We start from the raw sequence: 24,498 nt of genomic DNA, 5'->3' as shown, positions 1-24,498 counted from the left end.
GCCCATCTAATAGAGTCTTCTTAACTAGGTAACTGTCTGGTCACCTAGTGACTTTATCCACAGGCCCCCATACTGCTATTTCATTGCATGCAAGATCCTCGCAAATGCCAGGTTAACATGGAAATAGTTCACATATCAGCCCTCATTGAGGGTTTTCCTTATGAAAAGGATTTTATAACCCTGAGCAACCAACTTTGCATTTGAAGTCGAGGAAGTGACAGATGGGTGAGTAATCAGAAGCTGTATAGCTAGGAAAAAGCACATATTTTCATTTTTGGTGAAAACACTTTAATCCGCAACCCTTCAGACATAGGATGCACTTGTAGAACCTTAAAGTCAAGCGGAGCAGGTCTCTGCTTCCGGTCCATTCACAGCACATTAAATGCAGGTTTCTGTAGATCTCATTTATGGGCAGAAGTGGTACTCCATATTTGACAATCTCAGTAAGGAGACTGGACATAATTTGACCAATGAGAAGCAACTCTAAAGTGTTTACAATTTTCTTTATTTATGAAGCAAAATATAACTCAAAAAAGGAAAGTAAAATCCCTTTCAGTGTCAATATGGACCCACTAGCTTACTTTTTGAATGCCCAATTAGAGTTTAATAGGAGTGTTTCCCTGAAATCAGAAGGCTGGCTACCCAATTAGTATTTTCGTCTCTTGCTACATAGGAGTCTGGAAGCTTCAGAGCAACTGAATAAGAACAGAAAAGGGCAAAGAGAGTAAAGGCTTACCATCCAGTAGTTCTTTACTGGCAGACTTAATAATTTTATCAGTAAGCAGAATACAAAAGCCAGATCCAGCCACGTTGCTGGCCAAGAAATTGAGTTGCAGGCAGTGTTTAAGCTGCACTTAAACCTTTAAATTTGCTGCAAAAATAAGTTAACTGTAGCTCAACATAAGGAGGCAGCTCAGAGCAAAACCAAAAGATTGATAACTGCCATTATGGAGGGGGAATTGATTTGATAAATTGTAAGACTTTCGGTTGAACACTGCAGTCCAAAACAGTACCATGGCTTGTGGATGCCCAGAAACTGAAATAGTCATCTGGTATCTCACAAAATCACTTTTAGCAGGGTGCCTAAAGGATATAGAAAGGCGCATGAACCTTGCAGAGATCCTGCAAATTTGATAGAGAATCATCAGGTTTGCTCTCCAGACTGTTAGCAAATACTTGCTCCTGCCGTTCCGAGAAGACACTGCAGAGGACTGCAAGAGATTCACATTTTCATAGCAACAAAACAAACCATATTCAAACTGACTCCAACTATACTTTGAATTGAACAAGAGAACGGAAACTATGAAGGGTTGTTAAATCTCAAACAGAATCAACATACTTCCTCCCTTAATAACTTTTGAAGATGTCGAAGCATGTTATCATAGCAAAAGGCACACACCAAGCAGAGAACGGTAAGCATCCTGGTCCGATGGGAGTTTGTTACAGCACATTCTACTATTACAAGGGTGAAGCCCCATTCTATCAGTCTGCCCAATATATTTTATGATTTTTTTTTAAACCAGTCTCAACGCATATTCAAGGTTCCCAACAGTTGTATTCTACTTACGTTATGGAGAGTCACTCCCTTTAATTACAGAAGTTGCTTGGTAAAAGTTCTCAGAAGGTCCTACTTAGTTGTCAAGAACTAGTCTTTATGAGCCTAAAGGAGATCTTCGATTCTTGTGGCATTTCTGACCTCTATTCTAACAAGACTAAGGTATCTGTGGGGTCCAGGTTTCAACTTGCTGTGGCGTTTGAATCCAGGAATGCTGTCATCTGAGACAAACACACAAATCGGTGCAGTGGCTAAAAGCCTTGCTTAGCATGATTTGGTTCATACCCAGATACTAATCTTAGACATTAGGAAATTTCTTAGTAAGATACCAATCTTATTGGAAGAGGCAGCCTCACCCACTTTGTGTCATGCTTTATCATAGGTAACCTCCCCTCACACCAGGACGGACAACCTCTAAATCAGTTTGTGTTGTTTTTCACTCTAGGGAGGATATGTGCTGGCTTACATCCTCCTCTTCCCTTGTGTGCTTAGAGGCTTTCCTGAATTGTCCAATTTAAAATGATCCACACCAACATGGTGACTGGCAACCCATACAGGAACTTCAGGGTCAGAACTTGTACAGCAGAAAAGAACAAGCACTTGCAGCAGCAAATTGCCCGACAATAGAGTGTCATTGGGTTGCTCACATTCTTCAAGTCCATCACCAGCCTTCCTTCCAACAGCACACGTTTGCATATTGTAATGCCAGTCTCCATCTGGTAAACAGTACATTAGTGAATAACATACTGACTCATAATTTTTGGCTGTCTTTGGCCATATATAGTCAATCAGGATCTTGTTTTTTCTCCGGGGTATCCCAGCTGTCCTCCCCCAGTTGAGTCATATTTAGGGCTCACCCCAGCAAGTACTTCTTTAAAGGCCCACATATGTTCTTTGGCCTGGATGCCTTAGGCACCTCTTCTACATATATATGTCAAAAGGATCATTACAATATGTTCGATCTTTTAACCATTGTTCATTTGACAGGCATCCACCCCATGACCCATACACTGCAACTCATCTCTTTACCACGTGTTATGCTACCACTACAACCTTTCGCACAGCAGCCGATACAGGTTTAACCAGACCCAAGAGGCAGTGTTTAAGAGAAATCTCCATATGGTCCAGGATAATGTCTGCCAGTGAGTCTCCATCAACCTGCCACAAGCTCTGAATCAGAGGCCACGCTCCGGGTTTAGTGGAGAAAGTAGTCGGGGAAACCTATCGCATTCAGCGCCTTGTCGCTGCCTGTGTCTATAGAGTGTCAGGTGTTTAATACAGTTGGTGTAGAAGTTTAAAGTGCATTATATGCAGCCTATAGCGAGACTTCAGCCCCTCTGTGTGCAGTACAACGTCCAGTCCACATCCGTAACTTATCACCCATTTCGCTCATACCACGGCTATCATAATTGGTGCTTCAGCTTGCATGGAATTACATAAGCAAGTAATTAATTTGTGCCTAGTTTAAGCAGTCTAAATTCGGAACAGTATTTTCAATTCGAAGGTGGTGTGAAGGTGAGGCTTCAGCTGGGTAGGTAGGCAATGCACTCCGAACAGCCCCTTCGACTGTAAAATAAAAAAAAAGAAAAAAAAAAAAAAAGAAAAAAAATCAGCAACAGACAATCAGGTAGCCTCTTCAGGTAAGTCATTCAGAGTGAGGAACTCGCCATTGGGATACAAGTCTAACATTTTCATATGTGCCAGTCTTAAGAAGCTTACAGCTTTTTCCTCCATCGATACAAACATTCAGGGATGATGTAAAAATTAAAAAAAAGAGTTCTGAGGAGTTCTGGACCAGGTAGGTTGTTCTTTGGTCTAGCTGCAGCCATGCATGCAACGAGGCGTCAACTGCATCTATTTAGAGCAGTGCATTGCAGGAGAATAAAGATTAGTTCGCTCAGGTAACTATAACTGCTGAATTTCAATGGTTTTGTACATGACAAATCTGAGCCCAACTAGAACGTCCCTGCAACATTTTATATTTTTAATTTTAATTCCGAACTTTAACCTTTGAGAGTGCATGACTGATTTTGCTAGTGGCTGTAGGGGTCTATGAATGGGTGTGCGAGTGGCAGTATGTGGTGAACTTCATACTGCTCAACTACTAAGTGCTACCTCCTGGGTAAATGTTCACTGCGTTTTCCACACTACATCTGTGTAATGGACCACGGTGGTCCCCAGGGCCAGTAATGGCTCCAGGAGGCCCACCCAGTCCTCTCCATCCTTTATTTAGGAGCCAGTCCTATGGAGGTGGAGGAGGTGGTGGTGGTGGTGGTGGTGGTGGTGGTGGTCCCGGGGCTGTAAATGGCCTGGAAGGGGAGGCCGCGTAATCTCCCTCCCCATTTAAATTTAATTTGTGGCCCTGGGGAGGTGGTGAACCCTGGGTGTTTCAGAAGCCTCATGAGGGTGCACATGCAGCGCCCCCACCTCCCCCCAGTTAAAATAACATTGGCCTTCCCCGGGAAGAAGGCAGACATCCGGACACAGCACACATCGTTCAGTTCATTGAAGTAGTGAGCACATCTCATTGGTGAAATCAAAAATGTTTCTTCCATTTTCGGCCGTTATGTCATGTATTTTGAAGGCGGCTTATCGCGAAGAAGCATATGCATTAAACAAAAATGTATGATCTTGGCAACCCCGCGTGTCCCTCTGAATTGTTGGAGCTGTATTTAAATTTAAAAAAGGAGCCCTTGGGACCTGGCTCACCTGGGTGCTAATCATTAAACAAGTGTGGGTCCCGCACTATGTTTTTTTGGGCCACAAATTGGCGAATTCTCGCAATTTCACAGCTAAAAATATTTTTTTTATAGAAGAGCTTTTAAAATTTGGTGGGGGAAGGGGGTAGTTTTGGGACCACCATCCCTCATTTTCTCAACCGCCGCTTGGTGAAATCACACCGAAACTTAACATAGCAGCTGAACTGCGTCATACTAGCGTCGAAACATGTTGTCAAACACCAAATGTCCCTCCCTCCCATAAAAAAATAGGACCTAATTTCCATAGGAAAATATCTAACTATCAGTAGGTAGTGTGTGTGTATATATATATATATATATATATATATATATATATATATATATACATATACATATACATACACACATATACTCTTTTGGCGTCTTGTTTATGGAATAATTTGCGGCCTGCCACAGTCGCGGAGAGCCCCTCCCTGCGGACGAGCAAGTCAAGCGCCGTCACTAGTACGGGGCTACAATGAGCATCGCAATCTCTGCAAGGTGAACACTGGCTTAACTATGGTATGGCGAGATGCAGTGAACCCACTGTGGTACAAAAAACATTTAGGAAAATGAAAGCGGCTGGCCCTACTACAGGTTCAAATATAGCATAGACTACATCAACCATAGTGCATTGCCTGCACACGCCCACTGGGCGGGACTATTGACTGCCGCATGATCTACAACATCTGCGAGCTGCTTTTCCTCACAAGCCATCCCCTAGAAGAAAGGCGAAAGGAGCCTGAAACGCGTCGGGACTTTTGGCAGAAACAATCACTGTACCTACTTTCCTGTGGTGAAATGCTGCCTTGCTGAAATAAAGTATTCACACACACACACTTCACCAAATACAGTTATCAGTGGAAGGTACTGGACTTAACCAATGAATGCTAATTATATTTTATTTATTACACATGCACGGCTGTCTTTACAAGTGTTCCAATGTAATCAAGACATTTATTGAAATTACTGATCTAAATTCAACAGCATACACCAGCATTGGCATAGCTCCTTATCCTACTGAAAATCAAGCACAGTTTTTAGGTCTCGCCTGTCGATGCGCATGCGCATCGAGCAAGGCGAGAGTATTGCGAGTTATCCACTCTTTATCTACACTGCAAGGAATCGTGGCGATTCCTTGCAGTGCCCGTGACTTTTAAGGTCAATGCGCATGCGCATTAAGCTTATGCGCATTGACCTTAAAAGTCACGGGCGCGTGCATGTCCGTCTTTGTTTACCCGCTCCGCCCCCTCCCGCCGTGTCGCCTTGCCTACTCTCTTCCACAGCCTCCCCCAGCTCCGCCCCCTCACTACTTGATTGCACGGCCGCTAGGCCGTGCCTCCCCTACTCTCCTCCCCCCTCCTCCTCTCCTCCCTTGTTGACTTTCCTGTATGAGAAACCGAGCCGCAGTCTCCACGCCTATGTCTTGTGCTTTTCAACTTCCTGTTCTCATTGTTATCGCACAATGAGGCACCCTGAGCCGTGAGCACCGCTTCTACATCAGAACCCTTAAACGCTGCTCCAAACTTCGCTCTCTTGAACATAAGCCACAACCCCGAATGTTAATAAGGATGTATGACTGTGAGACACGTCAATAATAAAACACAGATAAACGCCACAGAACAAACGCATAAAAATAGGGTAGACCATCTGTGCCTCCTTAACTGTGTAGCATGCTTCCCTCTCCTGGTTACAAATATTGCTTTTATCCTCCCCCTACTCTGGCCATTTGTGTCTTCTATTCCATGTGTGCCAAGTGAAAGTGCTCCAAAGCTGCCATCTGGCTACATTTCTGGTACTATGTACATTTCCTAAAAATAAGCGGTGGGCATAGGATCCTTCTACACTCTCCACCCCTTTCGAATTCTGGAGCTTGGCATTCAACACTTCTGTCTTTACAGTATGTTTAGCATACTGTAAAGACAGATTTGTAATGCCAAGGATTAAGGTATTGTATAGTGTAAAGATGTGACTGGTGGTCTGGTCTGCCTCCTGTTGTTGAGTGTCCTTTGTCTCTGTCAGTGGCGGCCATGACGCTGCTCTTGGAATGTGTGTTGCTCCCAGTGTTCTGTGCCACCATGTTGGACCAGTCCGTGTAACTCTTGCTGAGCTCTGAAGACACCTTTGTTCCTGGTGAAGTGTCACTGGGTCTTTTCCATGTGTCTGTACCTTGAAAATACATTAGTATATTAAGCTGACAGGACAAGATTCGCCAATTGTGTTTATCACCTTAATTATTTCCGAACACAGTTTTGACTAGTTCTGGCTATATGGACTAAGCCGTGATTGAGTATGGCTCAACCCAAAAAAAGCAGTTAAATTGATTACTAGTGAATGGTTCTACAATCGTATATATTTGTTGAGGAAAAAGGTATTCTGTTATAGCTACTAGTAGGACAGCCATATTGTTTCACAGGTTATTTGGAATCAGTCAAGTAATGTCGCTGCAAAAAAGAGTAATGTCCAAAACTTGTCAATAAAATGTAGACTGTGCCTTAAAACTTCTTCCCATTAACTTATTATTTTACTGTAATGTATTAATAGATATAGGAATATATGTTATTATCATTGGAAGACCTACATCGTGAAATTAGGAACAATTTAGGAATTGTGTATTGGGATCTACATCTTATATGCTTTACAAAAATCGTTTTCCTGTATTTAGAAATAGATAATGTAACGCTGTGGTTACTCGTAGGTCAGGTATCACAGTGCAGCTCTCTAGAGGCCTATTGTTACCAATTTTTTTTACATAGGCACTTAAAGGCCTTTTGCTCACCTCAGAGTAGCATTACCCACTCACCCTCAACCCCTCACCCTCACCCTCACTCACCCTCAACCCCTCACCCTCAACCCCTCACCCTCAACCCCTCACCCTCAACCCCTCACTCATCCTCACTCACGCTCAACCCCTCACCCTCACCCACCCTCAACCCCTCACCCTAACTCACCCTCACTCACCCTCAACCCCTCAACATCAACCCCTCACCCTCCCTCACCCTCACGCACCCTCACTCACCCTCACCCACTCACCCTCACCCACCCTCACTCACCCTCACCCACTCACCCTCACCCACCCTCATTCACCCTCACCCACTCACCCTCACCCACCCTCACCCACTCACCCTCACCCTCACGCACCCTCACTCACCCTCACCCACTCACCCTCACCCACTCACCCTCACCCACTCACACTCACCCTCACTCACCCTCACCCACTCACCCTCACCCACTCACCCTCACCCTCACTCACCCTCACTCACCCTCACCCTCACCCACCCTCACCCTCACCCACCCTCACCCTCACCCTCACCCACCCTCACCCTCACCCACCCTCACCCTCACCCTCAACCCCTCACTCACCCTCACTCCCTCACCCTCACTCACCCTCACTCACCCTCACTCACCCTCACCCTCACTCACCCTCACTCACCCTCACTCACCCTCAACCCCTCACCCTCAACCCCTCACCCTCAACCCCTCACTCACCCTCACTCTCACTCCTCACTCCCCCTCACTCACCCTCAACCCCTCACCCTCACTCACCCTCACTCACCCTCAACCCCTCACCCTCAACCCCTCACCCACCCTCAACCCCTCACCCTCAACCCCTCACCCACCCTCAACCCCTCACCCTCACTCACCCTCAACCCCTCACCCTCACTCACCCTCACCCACCCTCACCCACCCTCACCCACCCTCAACCCCCCTCACCCTCACTCACCCTCAACCCCTCAACCCCTCACTCACCCTCAACCCCTCACCCTCACTCACCCTCACCCACCCTCACTCACCCTCACTCACCCTCAACCCCTCACTCACCCTCACTCACCCTCACTCACCCTCAACCCCTCACCCTCACTCACCCTCAACCCCTCACCCTCACTCACCCTCAACCCCTCACCCTAACTCACCCTCACCCTCACTCACCCTCAACCCCTCACTCACCATCTCACCCTCAACCCCTCAACATCAACCCCTCACCCTCACTCACCCTAACCCTCACCCTAACCCTCACTCACCCTCACCCTCACCCACCCTCACTCACCCTCACTCACCCTCACTCACCCTCACCCTCACTCACCCTCACTCTCACCCTCACTCTCACTCACCCTCACTCACCCTCACTCACCCTCACTCTCACTCACCCTTAACCCCTCACTCACTCTCACCCTCACCCTCACTCACCCTCACTCTCACTCACCCTCACTCACCCTCACTCACTCTCACTCACCCTCACTCTCACTCACCCTCACTCTCACTCACCCTCACTCACCCTCACTCTCACTCACCCTCAACCCCTCACCCTCAACCCCTCACTCACCCTCACCCTCACTCACCCTCACTCACCCTCACCCTCAACCCCTCACCCTCACACAGTGCAATAGGTCTCGGAGCATTTGAGTTAGAGCTTTTAGAAATGTTTATGGCTTTTTTTTTAATTCTTTAGCATTGGCTACAGGAAACAAAAATGCTAAAGATTTACAAAAAAACCCATAAACAATTCTAAAAGCACTAACTCTAATGCTGCGAGACCTATTGCATTTCCAATGCTTGTTAGAGTAGCAAAAGTTTATGTAGAAGTACAACAATATTTATGTAGAAGCCACACCTCCTCAACTTTGAAGGGCATTTGAAGCAGTTGAATCTCACTCAGGAGGCACATTTATTAACAGGAGTTATTGCAGCTTTGTGACAGACTTGTTAAGCAGTTACTTCCGACGAGAGGGACATCTATTAACCTTCTGAAGGGCTGCAGTCTTGTTAAAGAGGTCGGTTTCTTCCGACTCTAAAAAGGACGTCAAATAAAGACTCGAGTTACTGTAGCTATGAGAAAGGCCAGTCCTAATAGCTTTGCCAATTCTGGTTATATTATGCCTTCGCGAAACTTTTAATACCTTTGGTAAATAAGCCAACACCACAGTGAGAGCTGTGATGTAACCCCATTAACATCAGGAGATGTAACAAAAGAAATCATGAATCTACTCACGTTTCTTACCAGACATTTTGAAAACACGGGGTTTGAGGTCTTAGATGCCCCTTCATTCTCTGCAATGCCAGGAACTCCAAAACCCAATAGAAAACTGCACCCGTACATTTATTACATCAAACTCAACACCATTATGGTATGCAATAAACACCCTTTGCCATTAATTTCAATTAGGCACTGTTCAATGGTTCAGAAAAGTAAAGAAACTGCTGAAGGACTCTTGATTTTCACTTACACAATAAGGTAATATTACACCTCAGTTTTGTGCAGCAACTTATCAAGCCATTCAGCCCAGTCGCAGCAGTGAATGGATTCAGAAAACAGCCACAGACACAAGGGGCCCGATTCACAAAGGTAAACTGAGACGAAAGTCTAATTTTACAACTTTCGGTATTCACAAAGGGCATAGTTAGACTATAAACTCAGTGTAACTTAAGTATTGGTCTTAAGTCTAATAGAGTGTAAACTTAAGTTAAACTGAGATAAAAGTCTAACTTTACTACTCTTTAATGCCCTTTGTGAATACCGAAAGTCAAGTTAGATTTTCGTCCCAGTTCACCTTTGTGAATCGGGCCAAAGATGTTTTATTGTATAATAACAAAATGTATATGCCAACTACAAACTGTTCCATTTCTCCCATTGTTTCCATGGGACATTCAAGCGGTCAATGCCTTAGAGTGCATGATATTCGTAAGTCAGCCATTATCCATTTAACCAAAGCCTTGCACAACATACAGTCAAGATACCCAAAATAAACCGCAGAGTGGGGTCTCAGAAGGAGGCTTGGCAGTCCCAGACATTAGACTTCATTACTGGGACTCACAATTAATATTGATAAACAATTGGGTCTACACAGATAGGGAGGAACCGGCCTATAGAATGGACAGAGAAACAATGCCAAACGGGAACTATGAACCTTTCCTATATGCTCGTAAGCCACGCAAGGACTAGTCAGCACATACTGCAACTGTGGTCAAATGTTGGAAAGAGGCAAATGAGTATCAGTTGACAGGCATGGCAGCACTATGGATAGGGGACCAAATGAGGGAGGTGTCACATTTTGAGGGCTTCTCTGGATAGCAGACTATAGGTATTGAGCACCTGGAAAACGTGTGGAAAGACGGGGTGCCTCACCATTTTGACGATTTAAAACAAGAATACTTGGCGCTCTCGCAAAGTTTCCCCTACACATGACTCAAGCATGCCCTAAAAAGATGCATACAACAAGGTACGACCCTCCCAAACAATTCCCATCCGGAAGATAGAATATTACAAGACCCCATTCTTGACAAAGGGATGCCCATAGCGTATAAGAAAATAATGAACAATGCACCAGACCCATTGTCCCCCCCCCCTCCCCCAGAAGTGCCTGGACAGACAACCTGGGCAATATCGAAGATGAAGAACTGGATTGAGGCGCTGTAGAGCCCTAGAGACATAGCGATAGGGCGAGATTCAGGCTGGTACAACTCCGGGTCTTGCACCGCTCATATTACCCACGCACACTGCTACACATGGAGCAAAATACAGTTGGTGGAATGTGCAAGAGGTTGTCAACAGAAAGGATCCTTCATCTATATTCTATAGGAATGCCTGGTCATCAGATCATCCTGGCAAGGGGTAACAAGTGATGTCGAGAGTATTGGGGGTGGATGTGTCAATGGACACCAGGTGGTACTGATGATCGAGAGTGAGACTGGCACCGGGAAAATAGACTCTGGCTGCAGCAGGAGTTGTAAAACGCAATATAGCGCAACGATAAGGGGAGTGGGGGCACACCTCTTCCCCAGTCAGTGGCAGAGTGGGAGGCCTACCTAGATTAGTAACAATGACCAGAAGTAATATAGAAAAGTAGAGGTTGCTTCAATAAATGGGAAAAGATATTGTCTCCCTGGCCGGAATATAGGGGCACGTGAGAGGGACAGAGTCACACACTTCCAGCCCCCAAGAGTGAGGGAAGTCAGACCACATATGGCAATCCTATGCGGGGGGGGGGGGGGGGGGGGGGGGGGAGGTCAGACCCACACGGAGTGGTTTAGAGTAGTTACAAGAAGCCACGCAGAGCAGCGCATGCATGCTGGCTCAGGCTAGACCTAAAAATGGGACAGCTCACTGTGCATCTGTTCCTCCTAACTTCCTCCTTCGAGGATTATTAAAATTATTAAAGGGCAAAAGATGGTTGCATAATAAGTGCAGCTTTCAATCCCCCGGAGATGGTCACTAGCAGTACGACAACCACCGACATCCCCACTATCTCAAGTGACAATCCACAAGAGAATAGCAATATGGCAGAAACTGGAGTAGTAGGAAATGTATCCCTAGTAGGTTTTTACATTTAGTACCAACAGAGAAGTTTAGACTTTTGTACTCTAGTCGACTAACGACACAATGAAGTGGGTTATTCCATTGATTTTGATTCACTGTCCTTGGCTTGCTAATAGGAACCAGTTTTAATCTCTTTTCAGAGCGATGGGCAAGAAGTGCCAGATAAAGCAGACTGCGCAATCTGGGTTATTAACCATGAATCAAACAATTTGTTTTAAATATATATCATGCAAAAATTCCACAATTGACTTAGGAGGTAGCAAAAAGAGTTAAGAAGCCTTCTCTTTGTTCGTTAACCGACCCACTACATACTCCGCTTTAAATTATATGCTGCAAATAGATGCCCACCTGACAGTCCACTGTGGTGACTAGAGAGGTTATTCTCAACGTCCTTGAATATCCTATTTAACAGGAATCTCTTAAAGAGCACTTGCTTACACTCAAATGTCCATGTTTGACCAGCTTGTTCCAAGTAATGAGCAAAACTTTTCCCTTAAGTATCGGTTAATAAAATGGGGGGGGGGGGGGGGAGGGGGGCACACCTCTTTTCCCATCTACAAGTGTAGCATCACCACCTCAAGCTTTGCTCACAATCTTCACCTTAAAGGCTTATTAGTCCACTACCCCATTCACAGTCACACATGAATGGCCATTTGAACACTGGGACAGCCTAAGCAAAAGACCAGCATTTAGGCAGAAGGCAATACATAAGCAGTATGTAGATGTGCCTTCTCATACTGATGAAGTCATCCAGAAATAGCACATGACATGTACACAATATGAAGAGTAGAAATGTCAACTGCTTTACTTCAGAGCCAAAACAGCCATCCATCAATAAACTAAGAAGTTCTTCATTTCATGTGGGCAGACTGCACGAAGATTTAGCTATGTATTGCTCATTTAGTCTTCTTTTCTGTACACTCCCTTCCACATCTGCCTTCGATATTGCAGGACCGTTCAGCTGCCTTCTGCAGTCTACCATCCTACCCTCATATGCACCCTGGAGCCTCAGGTGGTTTCACCTGAAAAGTCCTTAATTATCTCTTCTCCAATCTTTCTACCAGACACCAGTTTATTCACAAGGGGACCTCCAGGTCCCAATCCCTAGCAGTGCCCCACATGGTTCCAAATTGTCCCGTCATCTTCAACATGAAGCCACCTGGTGTGCTACTCGGATGACAGCATTAGGATTAACGAATATGCTCAACTCAAAGTCTTATACTTCAGAAAAATGCCTCAAACACTGCCTGAACACCATTTAGCATGGATGCCCAGGTCCTACCTGAAGCTGAACCCAAACAAGACAGGATACCTCTTGTTTTCCAAGAACAAATAACAAAAAACAGTACAAGCCTGGCTCAGTGACAAACTTTTATGGTGTCAAACAACTCACTGAACACCAAGTCACTTGCATTCTATATGGTCATCAATGTTGCCCTCAAGAAACAAATTGAAATAAATGGTCTAGATCTAGCATTTTTACAAAGAAAGTGAAATGGTTCCTTCCAGAAAGTAACTTCGGAATTGCTGTTCAAGCCCTCGCACTTTTACATCTGGGTGGTGGTAACAGAATTTTCCATGTAATGTAATGTAAGGGGTTATTTATACCGCGCAACTATCGCTCCAAGGTCATAGTAATGATTCAAGCAGTATTAGAACCCAGAGTACCTAAACCTGGATCTTACCATCACATTAGAAGTCGCACTTAGAGGAGCTTATGCTTCCAGGGAAGACCAAACACTACATGTCTTCGTACTCAAATTAAAGACTAGCGCTTTCCTGAAAGTGAGGAAGGAGCAAGACCTGAAAGTGAGGAAGGAGCAAGACTTTCCAGAAAATAACTACTTACGGTGAATGACAAGATGCCTCCTGAACATGGTTTCAAACCTGGAAGTGTTCCAAGGCTTTTCCTGTAGAATCACATTTTTTAAAGTGTTCTAAGAAGTTCAATGAAGACTTGTTGCAATCACAATTGAGTTGGCGATTGGGACACATCAGATTCCAAGAACTTTGAATCTGGAGTGGATTCCCTGCCAAAAGGGGGGTGGTGGGTGGCACCATAAGGTTAACTCATTACTTTTTTCCCCTTTGAAAATGCTATTCATGGTGGGTATAGTACGCCTGAAAATCTAGAGTTATTATGAACATCAATGCACAGTCATTTAGGGTTCTGTAACTCACTCAAAACCTGCAATGATGCAAATCGAAGACTATGCCATAACACAGATGTATACTTTTTTGTGTGACTCATGCTCCATAGAGCTACAAAAGGTTTAAGCACGGCACGGCTCGCCACACGGCACACCCTCTGGTAACATAAAAGTTCCATGAAACCTTTGGGTGTGCGAGCGCTTTATAAAACTTTGATAAGATACACTCCATCAAAGCACAACTTAACTAACGTTGACTTTAAAGTTCTAAGAAGTTGACAATTTGGCTCAGACTTCCTTGCAACACCACCTTTTTTGCAGGTGATGTGGCCTAGTGCAGGAACCTCCAATGAGTAGCTCGGCAGCGTGCAGCCCAGCCTACTAATTTTAAAGCTTTTGCTATGTTGAACACATATATCCCAAAATTGAAAAGACTGTACTCGAGATAAAAATGTGTGCACTTTTACAACACATCACCTGGTGTTTGGGTAGAAATTGTTGGATTTCCAAACTATATTTAAAGCGGATATCTGTGCAATAAATAAGGAGGCCTTGGGGAGACTTACCACAGTTTACCTTGGTGCTAGGGTAATTGCAGCTATGGCTGCCATTTGTTAACCAAGTAGACTCATTGCAAATCATTAAAGTCAATTTCCCCATTGCTGCTGGTAGCCCTGCCTGATGCACTAACTGCTGGTAGCCCTGCCTGATGTAATGTAATGTAAAAATTACTTATAAAGCGCAGCATACACCGGACGGTTTCTTGGCGCTGTTCACTATATTCGGTGGGAGGCAGAGGGGGGTGAGAAAAGCCTATGAATAGGCACTGCGGAAGAGGTGGGTTTTAAGGAGAGTCCTAAATTGAAGATGGGAGCAAGAGAGTCTAAGTTCCAATGGGAGAGAGTTCCAAAATGAGGGGCCCAGAAAAGAAAATCTGAGACCTCCATGTTTTTTGCGCCTGTATCTGGGTGCCTGGAGGAGTGCTTGGTCAGAGGATCGGAGGTGCCTGGAGGGGACATAGCGATGTAGGAGGGAAGAGATGAAGGAAGGGCCGATGCCGGCCAAAGATTTATGAGTCAGACAGCCAAGTTTGAACTTGCAGCGCTCTGATACAGGAAGCCAATGAAGGGTTTTGAGCAGGGGGTGGACGTGATGATGTTTGGGTTGATGATAAATTAGGCGAGCTGCCTGGTTTTGTATCAACTGCAATCGTTTGATCTGATATTGAGGGATTCCTACATACAAAGCGTTAGCGTAGTCGATCTGAGAGATGACTAGGGCCAGCAATGCCAGAGTGATGCACTAATATGATCATTGCTGGTTCTTTGCTCGGGTGGCAACTAATGTAAACTGGTTGGACGATCACTATTACTACACTCCCGTTATTAGTAGCTCGGTATAATTTTCATTGAACATAAGTACTTCTTGTTACAGAAAGGTTTGGGACCCCTGGCCTAAGGGCTACAGCAGCTGATTTGGAACATGGCTCACAAGGTTTGCATTCAGACATTGTTCAACACCTGTGATTCTGGGCAAATGAAAAGTACAATGCATCATCCATGCCTGGCTTTCAAATATCTTCTATTAGAATGTTTTTTTCTGCTGGAAATTGTAATTAAGGAACATATTGCAACAATTGAAATTAGAGCCGGGACTTCAAACGAGAGGGGGGGGGGGGGGGGGGGGGGGGCTCCTAGAGGGGTCTTAAGTGATTCCGGGGAGGGTGGGTGGCGCATTATGCTTACAACGGTCCTTTGTTCTCAGAAGAAAAAAAAAACACAAAGAGTGCCAGTAAGCGCCCTGTAATAGGCCATCACTAACAACTTTTGTCATTTATTTTCCAGCTGGGTGAAGGTGATAAAAAGGAAAGGACTCCAGATGTTCAACACCTCCACTACTAATAATCAGACTGTGGATCTTTTACATGTTAGAAAATCCTGCCTCAACAGAATAGTATGTTTGGCAAGCATGTATTTGATTGCATTGGTAAAACGCTAACAGAACTGAAATGTAATGTTTAAATAAGTCCATACATATTTAAAAACATTGCCAGTTTAATAGAATGAAAAAATTGAGGGGGTGAGCCGCTGATTCTCCATTCCCCGCCCGAAGGGGAGTGAGCAAAATTAAATAAAAAGTTTGAAGACCACTGTAGAGATATGATGGAGAGGAAAATAAATAAACACTGTTTTGGCTAGATTCACAAAACAGGAAATGAGTAGGGAAAGAACAACTAAAATAGACCCTATAATTAACAGCATCCAGGATAATATTTTCAATTGAACTGTATTGGTTAGTAGTATAGGATATTAGTCATCCATAATTTAGAAATTCTTGAATCATTCACAGATCAACATTCTCCTAGCAACAACAAAAAAAAAAACCAGAGCGAATTATATTGTTAAACGATACGCCTGAAAAATACTCACTATCACTACATAAGTCTACACATTATTTGCAATACAAGAAGCCCAACAACTCTTTCAATCAGTTCTTCAAAAGAACAGAGGTCCTTCAAGACACCGCAGCAAAGGTAATGAATTAGACGAAGCTTAAAGCCAAAAAGTTGGGGTAAGAAAAATGCCAAAGACACAGATAATGATGCTGATGAGAAAGTAAGGTTGTGTGAATTGCTTACAGTTTCCACCTTAACTACCTACCAAATTACTAATCTGTGCATCATAATAGGACCAGCAGTTTTAAGGCTTCTTTATTTGGAGCTAAAAAAATCTTATTACAAGGATTCCCTGTGTAGCAGGCAAATTTTACATACTATATTTGGTTTAAAATAATGGATCTGCAATCTTCATAGGCATTCCCTAGAATAGGTCTTCCAGTTATACGCTGATGTGGATAATTTGTCCAGCATATGCACAGTCCTACGACAAGTGACAGTGACAATCTTCGGGTGATGCCCTTCCTGGGCCATGGAAAGGCATATCCATGTTCTACTACACTCGACCACAACATTGTACAAGCCCAAGCTTACCAATTAATGGGCCTTTCAAAAGTAAGAAGATTGTTGTTGAACACACACAAACAACTAACCTGCTTTGGGCACCCTTGTGATTTATACCTGGGCCCACAAACGATTTTCTTGAAAACTGCTCAGCTTCTCGAGGCCTTTGCTCTGCATAAAAAAAAAAAAGTCAATAGATTTTACAGGACAGCAAATATACACAAGAAACCACATTTCCATTTCAACTTCTTTGATATGCCTAACAAAGTCCAAATTAAAATGACTGGGTATTCAGGTAAAATATTGGTACTCTAACTTAAATAAACTTTATTCCTGATGTATAGGTAGAGTCCCTTTATATTTCATTTGTGAATATATTTCTCAGACTCAACTGAAGCCAGAATTGTATTCTTAGCAAAGCCATGTCACAACAGCTGATGGTGTGCGATGATCTGAGGCACACTTGGATATAATATCACCCTGGACCCCGCAGACTTTTTTGCCAACTCCCATCACGGACATCATCTCCCTGCATGCCATCGCGTCCAACTACACCCTACTGGGAGACCTCAACCAACTGGACCCCAGCACCACATACCTCCTGGACAACCTCCACAACATTGGACTCCACCAGATCGTGACCGAACCCACACACTCAGCAGGGGCACCCTCGACCCACTCTTCATAACAGGAAACTCCATCACCTTCAGCCACACAACCGAACTCCCATGGACTGACCTTCGATGCGTCCACTTCACCTTCAGAACACCCACCATCCAAAGACACCAGCTCTCACGGAGAAACTGGACCAGAATCACCGACGACCAGCTAACCTCCTCACTCAGAAACTCCACCCCAATCATTGCGGAAAACTAAGACGCCAACACCACAGCCCGCACAGATGGATCTCCGACAGCGCCAACACCATAGCCCCCCTCAAGAAAAACACCCACGCCAAGAAAGCTAGATGGTTCACCACAGAACTAGTGTCCAGACGAACTTGCCGCCGCCTCGAAAAGGCCTGGAGGAACACCAAATCCACAGAATACCACAACAACTTCAGAGCCGCCTCCAACGCCCACCACCAACTCATCAGAAAAACAAGGAGAAAAAAAAGCGAGTGAATCTCCACTCATGCACACAATAGCAAAGAACTCAACATCATCTAGGAGTTCGCCCAACCCACCAGCGAGTCCACCGGCAACCCTCCCTCACAAGACCTCTGCGACAAACTCCACACCTTTTCCACCACAAAATCAAGAGCCTCTACAACAACTTCGACGAAGACAACCAACACACTGAAACCTCACCAAACACCACCGACACCTTGAAGCCAGCAATCGACAACTGGATAGCCCTCACCACCGAAGACACACTGAAGACGAAGTCAATCCACTCCGGGGCCCCCCATGGACCCCTGCCCCCACCACATTTTAAACAGAGCCGCTGACACCATCGTACCCAGGCTCTGCCACACCATCAACCACTCTTTGGCAACTGCCTTGTTTCCCGATGACTGGAAACACAAAAACTACAGACCAATCACCCTGCTACAGTTCCCAGCGAAAGTCATCGAGAAAGCCATCAACAGCCAACTCGCCACATTCCTCGAAGAGCACAACATCCTCGACTCGTATCAGTCTGACACCCCCCTCCTTGCCGCAACAGACAACATCCGTACCTTACTGGACAAAGGAGAAACAGCAGCCCTCATCTCACCGCACCCCAATACGTAGACTCCACAATGCAGGGATCTAAGACAAGGCCCTCTACAGGATCCACTCCTTACTCTCCGGCAGAACGCAGCAGGTCAGACCCCCCCCTTTCCTCTCCTACGCTTACCACCTGCGGTGTCCCTAAGGGGTACTCCCTCAGCCCTACGCTCTTAAACGTCTACTTGGCTCCGCTCGCCCCCATCGTCAAAACCTACGGACTCAAAATTGTGTTATACGCAGACCATGCCCAACTCATCCTCTCCCTATCCAACGAACCCAACACCACCAGACACAACTTTCGAGAAGGCATGGAAGCCATTGCCAAATGGATTAAAAACAGCTGCCTACAACTAAACAAACAAAACTGAAGTACTCATGTCCCAAACCCAGATGCCTTAAACAACCGGTTTCCCCTCCCCACCCTCGGAAGGCCGCCCAACCTCACGGACCACGGATGCAAACTGGGAATCATCCTGGAATCAGAGCTCAAAATGAACCGCCAGATCAACTCAGTCTCGTCCTCCTGCTTCAACACCCTCGGCCTCCTACTCAAGACCTTCAAAATGGATCCCCTTTAACACATAAAGACAGTCACTCACGCCCTGGTCACCAACAGGCGTGACTACGGCAACGCAATCCATGCTGGAACAAAAACCTCACCTGCAAGCTACAGAACATCCAAAACGCCACCGCAAGACTGGTCCTCAACCTGCCAAGCCATTGCCACCTCACCCAGCATCTGCACACACTCCACTGGCTCCCCATTGAAGCTAGAGTCAACATCAAGATGCTAACCCACGCTCACAAGGCCCTGCATGACACTGGACCAGCATACCTGAACAGCAGACTCAAATTCCACGCACCCCAAAGGAGCCTACAATCAACCCAGCTCTCCTACGCCATGGTCGCCCACACCAGAAAGACCAGATCGGGAGGCCGCTCCTTCTCCTTCCTCGGGCCAGAGCCTGGAACAACCTTCCGCTCCACTTCAGACAGATCACATTGCTCCCCATCTCCACAAGAAGTCTCAAAACCTTGCTCTTCGACAGCACCTTGAGACCCTTACGGGTGAGTAGTCGCGCTTAACGAACACCTGATTTGATGGAGTGGATTTTTACAAGACACCAGAGGTGCTAGTGGCTCAATTCTGGAGACTCCTTTTACCAAATCTCCGAAGCAGCCATAGACTAAGATCCCAGCATTGTTTGGTTCTACTAATAGTCCTCCAACAAAGATTCCGGTTGGAGGTGGTAAGGTCATTAGGAATCTGCAGAAGATAGGAAACAATGTTGCAGAAAGTAAGTAATTGGTGGTTCTAAAAAGGACACTTTCATACAGATCTCTTATATGAAGAACTCCCAGAATCTCTGCAAGGAGGTAAACTAAGAACCATGGCAGGAGTAGTTCAATACATAAAGCTGGCGCTCAGCTAATGTAACAATATCCAAACAGACCTGTTTATAAAGGGAATGCAGAGGCACTCAAGGAGCCCCATGACAAACTCAGAAATAAAGGCTTTCCCAGTGGAATAGTCCAAAATTCTTAGATGCAAGTCTGAGGTGGATTTCATGACAGCGTTTTAAAACCAGAACCACCTATAAAACTACATGATTCCCCGACGAATTTCCTATCTTATGGTACACATTCATCTATTTAGTAACCTATTCTGTCAATGTAATGGCTAAACGCCTTTCTGATCTATGGAGTGTCTGTTGGTCTTTTTTGTAGGTCTCAAAGGTGTCAGGACAGCACAGTAAATAAGTAATTTTAGACATACCTCGGGAAGTGGCAATATGGGCATGATTCAGGCTCATGCAGTGAAGCACGTTATCACATTATTGATTATTCTAAAATTAAAAAAAATTAAATATACTTACATTTGACCAGTCAGCAGCTCTAAGAATATCTTGGAGCCCACCACCTAACATAAAAGCTTTAAAGGCAGATGCGCCTCTGAGGGAGTGTGCACCTGTTGTATACCTTTTTAGATCTAGAATGGATTTTCCCCAGATTCATGCCCTTATATAGATACAAATCACGCCGTCCTTATATAGGCATAGAAATCAAGCCCTTATTTAGGCATAGCCCATGCTACCCAAATACAGGCATGGCTACTTCCATCCATTCACCAAACGTCAACGATTTCTTGGAAAACCAGCTTAAGCAGTTATACTTTGCATTCTGTCCAGTCGATTGTAGCAGTTCTCCTCTCAGGCATGAGATAGAAGACTGTTCAATAAACCTTTTATTGAAAACACCCGTCTCACTATTTCTCTGCAACTCTGTAGAAATGAAGCATGCACGATTGACTGAGTGAAATACTTATCTATTGTTTCCACGACTCTGAAGATAGTTATTCCAGTTCTAGGGAAACAAAGTTGTCATGTTTATGCGGATGTCAGAAACAAATAACTTCTTGTGAATTAGAGAACGTTTCTAGCCACCTCTGAGCTAGCTGGCACTCACAATTAAGTTTAGTATATTCGATAGCGACCTACTGACCTAAGTCGTAAGTCAAATCTATAGGATATATTATTCCAATGCACAGAGCCTATTGGGAAAATAGGAACTACACTACATGGTGCCCAACGTGTGGTAAGGCACTAATGTAACGCTAGATACTAAAGTAACTTAGTCGTGCTTTTCTCAGAGACCCCTTTTTCCGTAATACTCTAACAGACGTCTGGAGTGGGTAAAAGGATAAGTATCCGCCATAGCGGAGTAGGACAAAAATCCTATGCATTACTTTTTGGGTTGTTCAACGTTGAAGGACCAAGTGTTACAAAATATTGTGCACCTTATCTTGGTTTCCTTGAAACTTGCTCTACAACTTTCATTAAACAATGTTGAATAACGGCAATACTGATACCGGTGGAGCTACAGGCAATAACGCCCTACAAGTTCTAGACTATACAGGCATTATTGAAGCCGACGAGGATACGATAAGCATTTCAGAAAATTTAAGGAAGGTGGTGGGGTAGTTTTTGTGATATAGGCACATGAATATCACCAGACAGAGGTATTCTATTCGTGGATAATCTTCCCTGAAGCAGATCCAAGAACACAAGTGTTTCACTTCTACAAAGATGATGAACCACTAACTGAATACATTCCTTGTGAGTATATTCAAATTCCATGAACATACCAGAGTGCATGCGCTCTGGTTTAAAGGCGCCCTAAAACATAAATCACATTACCAGGCTCGGTTCACCAGGTAGACCAGGAGCAACATGACCGGTCTTAGCCAGCTATACATCACATCACTGAAATTAATGAAATGTCAGATGCGGAACTATTGGCTCAACTCAAAGAGCTCATTAAAATCTATAGACAATTGGTCCAATATGTCATGCGGACACTAACAGTCCAACCGGCAATAAGGATTCCACAATATCCCCCTTACCAGGGGAATACGAATAAAATTACACCGCAGACTCTACATTCAGTCGTTGGTAAATTACCCACAAAAAAAAAAAACGGGAACAAATTCCATTCTGGATAGCTCAAAAGATTTCTCAAATCAAAGCATGATTTCCTGATACTACCCATCACGAGAAAAACTGAATTTTAACAATCTGTTTACCAATGGGGAAAAAAATAAAATCGCACCACATCTGGAGGACTGCGACACTTGGGGTACAGTCTTTACTGCAATCTGCACTGAAACACATGGTGTTCAGTCTATGGCGATAATACCAGACGTCCTGAAACAGACGATTCAAAATGAATACGGGGCAGAGCCTGCTTTAAATTTAGGTATGAAATTATTGAAAGATTGCAAACAGGTTTCAACAAGAATATTAAAAGGTGAAGCAGCATCCGTGGCGATCCACCAAAAGCTAAGCGAATTCGATGTAACTAAGCAACCTCAAGAATTAGCCAGGAGAATTGAAAAATCCTATGAAGAATTAGGTAGAGACAGTCTAGGAGGGAAACCCGTGAAACCTAAACTGTCAAGTCCTGAAAAGGTCTTTATTAAAAACACTCCTAATCCTTCTAAAAAGAAGTGGGAGAACACTAAACAAACTTCTAAAGAGAAGCATTATCAATCTAGAGGTAGGTCTCCTAAAAAGAAGCCCTCTGAAAGGAGGTATAACCTCAGGAATAGGGATAATTTGAGAAAAACTGATTTCAAGGTTCTGATGCACGTTCCTCTCATACGTTTCAGACTTCGTCACAGAAATCCGAAAGATATTTGATATTTATTGGCATTTGTAGAGCGCTAACTTTCGCTCCGGAGGGAGCATCTTGGCGCTAAGCCCACAGGAGGTCGTCTAGGGGTGCATGGATTAAATAGCTGCGAGGACTGAGGAGTCAGACTGAGAATAAATCCAGGTTTTCAGAGATTTCCTGAATAGGCTTTCTGAGGGAGCGTGCCTAAGGTTGGGGGGGGAGACGGTTCCATGCCTTAGCCGCCAGAAAGGAGAAGGTCTTTCCACCCTTGGATTTTAGTTTTATGCGGGGTTCCGAAATGAAATTGGCGCCAGATGACCTCAAGCAGCGGATAGGGATGTAGTGCTGGAAGCGCTTGGTCAGGTAAGATGGACCCAAGCCCCTGTTTGCTTTAAATACAGTGACTAGGAGCTTGAATAAGATTCTCTTATGGAGGGGCAGCCAATGAAGGGTGTTGAGGGCTGCAGAGGCTGAGGACCTGCGGGGGAGTTTCAAAACAAGCCTGGCTGCTGCATGTTGGACACTCTGCAGCTTTTTCAGAGAGGACTTCTTGATGCCTGCTAAGAGGCCGTTACAATAGTCCAGCCGGGAAAGGATGAGCGCCACCGCGACTGATTTCCTGGCTGTGATGGGCAGAAAATTGAAAAATTTCTTTAATTGCCTGATCAGGCTGAAACAGCGCCCAGCGGTGATGCGCACATGTTCATCGAAGCTGAGGGAAGCGTCAAATTGAACGCCCAGGTTGCGGGCTGAAGCAACCGCGCTTGGTGGTGCTTCAGAGTTATGAGGCCACCAGTCTTTGGGGGAGAAGAAAGTGCCTTTGCCTAGGGGAATGATTTCTGTTTTGGCGCTGTTGCATTTTAAATGATGCAGATTAAGCCAAGAAAAGACTTCTGACAGACAGTTTTGGAATCTGATGGCAGCATGCGGAAGTTTTTTATCGATGGTGACGACAAGCTGGGTGTCGTCAGCGTAGGATGTCACGAGAATCCCATGTGACTCGATCAACGTGAGAAGGGGGGCCATATACACATTGAAGAAAAGGGGGCTCAGGATGGAACCCTGGGGTACCCCCGAGATGATTGATCGTTCATCGGAAAGAAAGGGGCCCAGGGACACCGTTTGAGAACGATTGGACAGGAATGAGGTTATCCAGGCCAGTGCGGGGCCCGAGACACCAATCTCACGCATCCTATTAATTAGAACAACATGTGAGATGGTGTCGAAGGCCGCAGTAAGGTCGAGCAGGATGAGGACGGCCTGCCTGCCCTCATCCTGCAAGAACTTGATGGTGTCTGACAACTCAATCAAAGCGGTCTCTGTGGAATGGCCGGAGCGGAAGCCAGATTGCTGTGGGTGTAAGATACAATGATTTTCCACAAAATTCTTTAGTTCCTCATGAACTAGTTGCTCAGTGATTTTGCCTAGCGCAGGAAGGAGTGAGATAGGGCGCATATTAGACAAGTCAGTGGGGGATTTATTGTGCTTTTTCATGAGGGGCTTGACTGTGGCCTTCTTCCACTCAGGAGGAACAATACCAGAGTCAAGGGATTCGTTCACAATTGCGTTAATTAGAGGGTTAACGGCCTCAACAAGGTGGTGCAAGATAACTGGGGGGCAGGAATCTGTGGGTGCACCTGATTTACAGGCTAGTATGGCTTTATGCGTTTGCATTAGGGAAACTGCTTTAAATTTGTTTAATGAAGGAATAGTTGTGTCAGGCACTTGGGTAGGAATAGGTGCCGGGGGGAATTCCTTGTGGATTTTATTAATTTTCTCCTCAAAGAAATCAGCAATTTGATCACAGAGGGCTTGTGAGGGGGGGATTTCAAGTGCCAGTGCTTTGGGGTGGGTAAAAGATTTTACGATATTGAAGATTGTTTGTTGTTTCTG

At 44.9% G+C, this 24,498-nt stretch overlaps 1 protein-coding gene across 3 annotated transcripts in view; it reads right to left on the bottom strand.

Annotated features, from left to right (window-relative positions):
* CKAP2 (cytoskeleton associated protein 2) overlaps positions 1 to 24,498 on the bottom strand; it is a 223,050-nt gene that overhangs the window by 164,481 nt on the left and 34,071 nt on the right. For all 3 annotated transcript variants that reach the window (XM_086935045.1, XM_086935043.1, XM_086935044.1), the window contains exon 2: positions 16,807 to 16,888. In XM_086935045.1, the coding sequence (XP_086791171.1) occupies positions 16,807 to 16,888 (82 nt within the window). The remainder of the gene's footprint in view (positions 1 to 16,806; positions 16,889 to 24,498) is intronic.

This window comes from Lissotriton vulgaris, chromosome 8 (genome assembly GCF_964263255.1).
Source record: "Lissotriton vulgaris chromosome 8, aLisVul1.2, whole genome shotgun sequence".
In the NCBI taxonomy this organism is placed as follows: domain Eukaryota; kingdom Metazoa; phylum Chordata; class Amphibia; order Caudata; family Salamandridae; genus Lissotriton; species Lissotriton vulgaris.
The sequence above is the reverse complement of the archived record's forward strand: the minus strand, read 5'-3'. Positions and strand labels throughout refer to the sequence as shown.